General features: G+C 33.9%; 2 protein-coding genes across 2 annotated transcripts in view; one reads left to right on the forward strand and one right to left on the reverse strand.

Moving 5' to 3' along the window:
• The window catches only part of LOC123010198 (vacuolar protein sorting-associated protein 16 homolog), a 15213-nt gene that overhangs the window by 5015 nt on the left and 1646 nt on the right, over window positions 1-8552 (forward strand). Inside the window, exons 5-13 of the mRNA XM_044406898.1 lie at window positions 253-1640; window positions 2886-2969; window positions 3018-3207; window positions 3257-3533; window positions 3582-3703; window positions 5854-6285; window positions 6351-6476; window positions 6527-6654; window positions 6710-7301. Coding sequence (XP_044262833.1) covers window positions 253-1640; window positions 2886-2969; window positions 3018-3207; window positions 3257-3533; window positions 3582-3703; window positions 5854-6285; window positions 6351-6476; window positions 6527-6654; window positions 6710-7301 — 3339 coding nt within the window. The remainder of the gene's footprint in view (window positions 1-252; window positions 1641-2885; window positions 2970-3017; window positions 3208-3256; window positions 3534-3581; window positions 3704-5853; window positions 6286-6350; window positions 6477-6526; window positions 6655-6709; window positions 7302-8552) is intronic.
• LOC123009882 (anaphase-promoting complex subunit 4) overlaps window positions 2843-8552 on the reverse strand; it is a 17247-nt gene continuing 11537 nt past the window's right edge. The window contains exon 6 of the transcript XR_006413049.1: window positions 2843-3181. The gene's annotated coding sequence lies outside the window, so the exon portion shown is untranslated. The remainder of the gene's footprint in view (window positions 3182-8552) is intronic.

Raw genomic sequence — 8552 nt, forward strand, 5'->3', positions numbered from 1 at the left:
GCTTAATTCCCCTACAAATTATTTTAAACAGTAATAATTCAATTCTTTTTAAATTATTTATAATAAAATATTGTAAGTCTAAACCTTACCTATTTTATGGTACACCTTTTTAAACCTACAAAATTTTAAATTATTCTATTTAAAATCATGTAGGTTTGCGTTACATAAAGGTGTTATGTAACATTTTTTATAATATTATTATTATTATAGGTGGTAATTTCTTGTTGACAAATCCGTGAAAACCTGTTCCAGGTGATGGAAATCCACGGAATTTTGGAGAACAACGAGGCCGTCGTCGGCAGCAATGGCAAAGTGTGCACTTTCGAAACAAACAAAGTCATCTCAAAACCAAACATTCCTAAACAAGACCTCGTCTGCACCGAATGCAAGTTCACCTTCTCCACCGAAAAAACCCTAACTCATCACATTAAATACAAACACAACAAAACATGCATCGTTTACCCTTGCCCTGACTGCAACGAAACCCTCTCAAATGCGTGGAGTGTCTACAGACACTTATACAAAGTCCATCGACGCACATCGGCCCAAATTCGGCGAATGCGAGATTTGATCCACTCTAGCAGAATCAGAAAATGGCAAAAACCGGAGAAGAAAATCGCAATTGAAGAACGCACCGAAAACGAAGAAAATCAATGGATGGACAACTTCGAAGGCGACAAAGACTTGCAGATGTGTGGGGGCTGTGGAAAGCGATTCGAGCGAAAGGCAGCCCTCCAGTCGCACTCCCAGATGTGCACCAAGAGGATCGCAGTGTGCAATAGCTTGAAAAGTGGGAAAATCAAGTCTGATAAGAAAATTGATAAGAGTGAAACAACTGAGAAGATTTTGAAAGGGGCGGCGCGGCGAAAGCCTACTCTCATTTCGACATACAAGAAAAATGAAACAGTTGAATCGCCGCCTCCTGAAATCGAAGTTTTCACTATTTCGGATGATTCGAGTGAAGTCCCGGAAACGGAAGAAGACCGAAACACACTCAAGAAGAAACGCACCACTTGGGAATTCGACCCGAAAACAATTGAAATCTCCGAAGAATACAAGACTTATCTGAATGATGAAGCCGATCATTGTTTCCTGGCCAAAGCCCTGGGTTATATGGACAAAACGGCCCTAAAGTGCATCCCTTGTGAGAGCACTTTCGTGTCGATTTACCTCCTGTTGCGCCACATGTCGGTCCACTTCTCTTGGTTTCGATTTCAGTGTAGCAAATGCCCGTTTATGTCGTTTAATAAGTACGATTGCACCACTCATGCTAATAGCCAACACAGTGTTCCCAACACTCTAATGGAGAGCACAGTGTTGCCAATCCCAAAATGGAAGGTTTTGTGCACGTCGCATGATTTTGAGCAAGTGGTGGAGGAAATGCCCCATTTGGAGAAGTGTGGAGAAGCAATTGTTCTCGAGGATGAGGAGATGCCGATGCTTTCGTCGGATGATGAGAAGAAGGAAACGAAAGCGGGGCCTTCCAAAGTCGAAAATAGTCGACCGATTCGAAACAGAACCAAAAGTGTGAAGACAGTGCAAGATGATTTTATTTATGATTTGGCCAAGGTTTTGAAACTTAATGATAATTCTATCAAAAATAAGAGAGCGAAAAAGAGTGGAAAAACTTGCAATAAGATGTTCGAGTGATGTGTATAAAGTTGAATAAATTATTAGTTATTTACTCTTTTATTCGCTGCCAAATAATAGCAAAACGCGCTTTAGGGGAAATACCGAGGAAAATCAAGGCTATTTTCGGGCGAAAGAACACTCGGATGTAATGTCACTTCTAACAAGTAATCTACTAATTAAATTTTACATAATAAAGTATTTAAACAATATAGTAAGGCATATTCGGAGTGGAAACTGGAAAACATTCGGATGCAAATATAGTCGTTTTCATATTAATGTGCATCAAAGTAGTCGTTGAAAGGGATGATTTTAAGTTGGCGACCATGCGAAAATTCAAACAAACTTAACCTCTGTTTGTTCTGAATGTCATTAATGACACTATTTGTGTGAATCGACCTTTAAATTAAACATGCATTTAGAATCTTACAACCTACTTGATGCACGTTAATATGAAAAAGAGTATATTTTGTTTACTTTGCCCACCGTACCAGTGGCGGCTCGTTTTGTGATTAAAAAAGGAAACGTTTATTAGGACGCAATTACATTAGGAAATGCATTTATTATATAAAAAAGGGTTTTAAGTAAACATATGTATATTTCTCATAATCCCAAAATCCTGTCTTAAAGTTTCACCTGAGAGTAACCTATAAAAAACAAATGTAAAATTGCAAGTAATAAAAAGCTTTCGTGAAAAATTTTAATAAAACGAAACCAAATTTAAAAATTTCAAAGCTATAATTCAAAAAATTAGCTCCTTATAAACCACATTCTACGCCTATGTACTGTTTAAAAATTGTGAGTTTACTTACTTATGGAAAGAAATCGAAGATTCCTTGTTGATTCTGTACACTACATGAGAATTAACCATAGCGTTTTATTGTAAAAACATACTTAAAAAAAATTACGATCAGAAAATGTGACAGCTGTCGACTGTCAAAAATAATACGAATCGACCAATCAGAAGCCGTCTTTATAAACACTTGCATCAATAATGACATTTTTTAAATCTTTGTCACCCTATGTTAATTATATTGTTAATTATAATTATTTTTTACCACCTCAAAAACTCGGCTACACATATTAAAATTTTTAAGGAAGATTGAGGTTGGGATTGTTTGAATTTTTGCATGGTTGCCACCCTAAAATGATCCTTTTCAACGACTACTTCCATGCACATTAATATGAAAACGATTATAGACATTACGTTGACATTTCTTATTTATTTGTGATATTTGTTGTGATTATTAACAAAGAATTGCATTATTGTTAATTATTAAAATGTCGGCGGCGATGCTCACAGCCGACTGGTTCCTCTTGGGCCGAGATTTATACTTTCGGTGAGTTTGAGGTTAGAAAACCTGTCATTAATCCCAATGTTTTTGCAGGAAATTCGAAATTTACACAATGGGGTGGCACCAAGACATCAATTTGGAGAATTTCATTGCAGCGTCAGCCCCGTATGGGGGCCCCATCGCAATCCGACGCGACGACCACAAATTCATCAAAGTGCAAGGAACTGGCCAACCCATCATTTCCATTTTTTCAGGTTCTGGAAAGCAAATCACTTCGTTCAAAGTTAGTTTTTATGGGATTTACTGATTTGTAATTGACTTAATATTTGTAGTGGACTAAAAGGCCCATCGTGTGTATGGGGTGGTCAAACGACGAGAAATTGATTTGTATTCAAGAAGATGGGGTTGTGGTGTTACACGACATGTTTGGGAAGTATTTACACACTTTTGTGATCAGTCAAAAAATCCAAGACGTGAAGGTTGTTGATGCGAAAATTTTTACAAGTCCGCAAAACCGGACAGGGATTGCTGTGATGACGTCAAATTTTAAAATCTTCCTTATTAATAACATCCAAGAGCCCAAGACTAGACAACTTTCGGAGTTAATCAGTGTGTAAACAAATTACCACTATTTCGTTATTTTGAGATATGTTGTAGGGTCAAATTTGCACCCCACGAGTTGGGTTGTAATCTCCGAGGAGCCTCACACCGAGGTCCTCATCGCTCGTGAGAAAGAACTCTTTCGATTGAAACAAGACGAGCACCATACCAGTGTCATGGTAAAAAACTATTCACTAGTCTAATTTTGTACTCGGGCTGCGCTTTATCGCAATAGCGTTCCAAACTAACTAGTTGGAGAGCAGGTAATATGGCGAAAAACCCTTATTTAGGGAATTGAAACGGTCTTTTTATCAAAATTACTTCAATGAGCATACATTAAATTGTGATTATAATAAACAAGCTTGCTCAAATTCATAAATTTATTTAAGAAATGTATTTTGCAAGAATACAGTATGTTCTCGGATTTACGCCAAAACTGCAAAGGAAAAACATTTTTAGCTTGACTTGACTTTTAAGGTTCTTTAACTACAACTTTCAAAAATCAAGATTGTAGGACTAGTTTTAAGTGGCAGATTTTTTTTAATAAACTGTGAATTTTGCCAATTTCTATCAAGTTATTTCTTTATAATGAAAATTCTGAACTTAATAATATATTTTATAATAGCCAGTCAAAAGGAAACAAATTTTTACCTTTGATTTTACGCCAAAAAAGCAAAGGAAATACTTTTTTTTCTATATCAGATGTTAAACTATTTCTTTAAAAACTCTTTTGAGTAGATAAAGTAACACTTTAACAGTAAATGTTGTTTTTGCTTTATCTGAAACGATCAAATCTGTAATTAAAACTTCATTATTCTGACTCAGTGGAAAGAAAAGTTAATTTTTTTCTTACTTTTGGACTTGTAATAATAATCTTTCTTTGCTTTTCAAGTCTCATCACATTGGCGATTTTATTTTTTTAACAACGGTGTCACTTTGACAATTAACTAATTAATTGAATAATAATTGTTTTTGTTAAAAATGCTTTTTTTAAAAGCTGTTTTTTGACTTGCCAATTATTAAAATTATGTTTTTTTACAAACATTTTTGAACTCATCTGTCAAAACGACATCGTTGTGAAAAAAATACAACGCCAATGTGATGGGATTTAAAACGCAGAGAAAATTACACTACTTTACACGATTTTTATATCTTAGCTGAAAGTTAATTTCTTATAGATTTTGAGGCACTGAGTTCAAAAAAAACTATTTAAAAAAGTCCACCACGTTACGTTTAAGAAATATGTAATTAACAAAAATACAAAAATCGCTAAAAAACATTAAAAGTGAGTTATTTTACTTGGTTTTATTATACTTTTTCGATCAATTTTCTTTATAACAATCCAACAGTAATCTACTAACATATTTTCATCCCAAAAACCTTTGAGTCGATCTTTGAAAAACCTTCAGATCTTGATGAAAACGCTCATGTTTGTCACTCATGCTCCCTAAATTTTTAAAAAAGAAGTCCAAATGCGAATGAAATGTTTTCAAGACCTATTTAGACCCATATGGTAATAATTTTGTAATAATTCAGCAACAATTTGAATTTAAATAAATTTTAAATCGCAGTCATTTGTGCAGAAAACAGGAAAATTATCGTCTGTAACAAAAAAAGTGTGTCGTGATAGAAAAATTTAACAATTATTTTTGTTTAATTAAAGTTAAGTTAACATAAAAATAATAATTCGATTAAACATGTTATTGTTTGTAGACTATAGTGTTATTAGTTATTACAAGCTCAAAATCAAGAGAAAAATTAAATTTTTTTTCCACTGAGTGAAAATAATGAACTTTTAAAATTACAGACTTACTGGTTTCAGATGAAGCAAAAAATGTTTTTCTTTTGCAGTGTTAGCGTAAAATAAAAAAATCCGGGGACATACTGTATAATATTAGTTATTATTATTATAGCATTAAATTTACCACTTTGGGTTTTTTGTTTTGTTTAGAAGTAACAAAAATAAATATAAAAAACGGAAGAAACTAACTATTTGTTAATAAAATTAAAAGTAAATCACAAAAATTTTGTTAAGGTAATGAAATACATAGGCATGCATTTTTTTCTCTAAAATTTGCTTATTAGTGTCATTTTGCAAATTATTATAATCACCATTTAATAATCTAAACTCGTTGAAGAAATTTTCAGAAAAAGACCGTTTCAACTTCTGAAATAAGGGTCTTTCGACATATGACCTGCTCCCTAACTAGTTAGTCGGAACCACTATTGCAACAAAACGCAGTGTGAGCACAAAGCTAGACTGGTGAATAGTTTTTTCCCCGGGTGTACCAACTACCAACTTAACGCAATTTTACCCCAAAAATTCCAGCTAGAACCTGATATTTCCATCAATTATTCGTCAATTTTGGAAATGGCAGTCTCATTCAACGCCCGTCACGTGGCCCTCTTCACCGATTCGGGCTACTTGTGGCTAGGCTCGTCAAATTTACGCACGAAATATTGCGAAATTGACACTAATATAATCCACAAACCCAAACAACTCGTCTGGTGTGGCAACGAGTCAGTTGTGGCCTATTGGGAGAGGGACAATTCGCTTTTGATAGTTGGCAAACATGGACAGAAAATGATGTACACTTATGACAGTTCGGTCCATCTCAGTCACGAAATCGACGGCGTGAGAATTATCTCAAACACCCAACACGAATTATTGCAAAAAGTCCCCGATGTTGTGCAAAAAATCTTCAGGATTAATAGCACCGATTTGGGAAGTTTTCTACTAGAGGCGTCTAAACACTATCAAGTAGGTTTGAATCGGCCAATGAAATCACACGAAAAGTGCGCCAATTTTGAAATTTTTTATTACAGAAACGGAGCCATCGCGCAAATGAATACATTTGTTTGGTGAAACAAGACTTGGCAAAGGCTGTTGATCAATGTATCAATGCTGTGGGGTACGAATTTGATACAGACGTCCAAAAAATGTTAATCAGGGTTTGGTAATTGTCAAATTTTGATTTAAAAAATAATTAAACTAATTTTAGGCCGCACAATTCGGCAAGTGCTTTATTGCGTACATGAATTCGGACAAATATGTGAACATAATTCGATTATTGCGCGTTTTGAATGCAGTTAGGGACCCCAAAATCGGAATTCCGCTCACATTTACACAGTAGTCTTCTATACAACACGTATTTCATTTTTTTTAATTGAGTTATTTTCGTTAGATTGCAATTTTTGGGCCAGAAAGTGCTCCTTGACCGCTTAATTAGACGTAAAGAGTATTACCTCGCTTTGCAAATTGCTAAATATTTAAAGATGCCGGAGGAAGAGGGCACTAGTCACATTTTGGTCCATTGGGCGAAATATAAGGTTGGCCAATCGCACTTAGAAGAGGAAACAGTGGCCCGAGAAATAGCCGAAAAGTTGGGAAACACTGCTGGAATTTCATACAGTGAGATTGCCAGCACTGCGTCCCAATTTGGTCGCAAAAAACTAGCCATAAAGCTGTTAGATTACGAATCAAAAGCTAGCGAACAAGTGAAATTGTTACTAGAATTGACAGAAAACACCCCAGCTTTAGTGAAAGCGATCGAGAGTGGCGACACTGATTTGGTGTATATGGTGATATTAAAACTGCGGGAAAAAATGGCGCTTGGTGATTTCAAAATGACGATTCGGAGTTTCCCAGTGGCTCAGTCTCTCTATATTAAATATTGTAAAGAACATAATACTCAAGCTTTGAACGAAATTTATATCCAAGAGGACGATTTTAGTGCCCAAGCTCAGACTTTCATCATGGAAAGTCTCGACGACAAGGTGACTAGTTATTTAATTGACTTGGGGTTGGTAGACCCGGAAAAAAACTATTCACCAGTCTAACGTTGTACTCGGGTGCGCTTTGTCGAAATAGCGTTTCAGACTAACTAGTTGGCAGGTAATATGTCGAAAAACTCTTATTTAGGAAGTCTTTTTGTGAAAATTACGTCAATGAGCATACATTAAATTGTGATTATTAATAAACAAACTTGCTCAAATTATCAAATTACAAATACATAAATTTATTTAAGAAATGTATTTTGCAAGTGTACAGTATGTTCCCGGATTGGGTTTACAAGAGGAAAAAAATTTTTACCTTTGATTTTACGCCAAAACTGCAAAGGAAAAACATTTTTAGCTTAACTTGACTTTTAAAGTTTTTTATCTACAACTTTCAAAAATCAATATTGTAGGACTAGTTTTAAGTGGCAGAATTTTTTAATAAACTGAATTTTGCCAATTTCTATCAAGTTATTTCTTTATAATCAAAATTCTGAACTTAATAATACATTTTATAATAGCCAGTCAAAAGGAAACAAATTTTTACCTTTGATTTTACGCCAAAAAAGCAAAGGAAATACTTTTTTTTCTATAGCAGATGTTAAACTATTTCTTTAAAAACTCTTTTGAGTAGATAAAGTGACACTTTAACAGCAAGGGTTGTTTTTGCTTTATTTGAAACGAGCAAATCTGTAATTAACACTTCATTATTCTGACTGAGTGGAAAGAAATGTTTTTTTTTTCTTACTTTTGGACTTGTAATATTAATCTTTCTTTGCTTTTCAAGTCTCATCACATTGGCGGTGTCACTTTAACAATTAATTAATTAATTGAATAATGATTGTTTTTGTTAAAAATGACTGTTTTTTAGAAGCTTTTTTTTTGACTTGCCATGTTTTTACAAACATTTTTGTTATTTAAATTGCGTTAACTCATTTGTTAAAACGACATCGTTGTCAAAAAAATTAAAACGCCAATGTGATGGGATTTAAAACGCAGAGAAAAAATTACACTAGTTTACACGATTTTTATACCTTAGCTGAAAGTTAATTTCTTATAGATTTTGAGGCACTGAGTTCAAAAAAAAAAAACTATTTAAAAAAGTCCACCACGTTACGTTTAAGAAATATGTAATTAACAAAAATACAAAAATCGTTAAAAAACATTAAAAGTGAGTTATTTTACTTGGTTTTATTATACTTTTTCGATCAATTTTCTTTATAACAATCCAACAGTAATCTACTAACATAT

Source organism: Tribolium madens, unplaced genomic scaffold (assembly GCF_015345945.1).
Source record: "Tribolium madens isolate multiple individuals breed KSU strain unplaced genomic scaffold, Tmad_KSU_1.1 Scaffold_7;HRSCAF=85;Tcas5.2_LG10, whole genome shotgun sequence".
Taxonomy (NCBI): Eukaryota; Metazoa; Arthropoda; class Insecta; order Coleoptera; family Tenebrionidae; genus Tribolium; species Tribolium madens.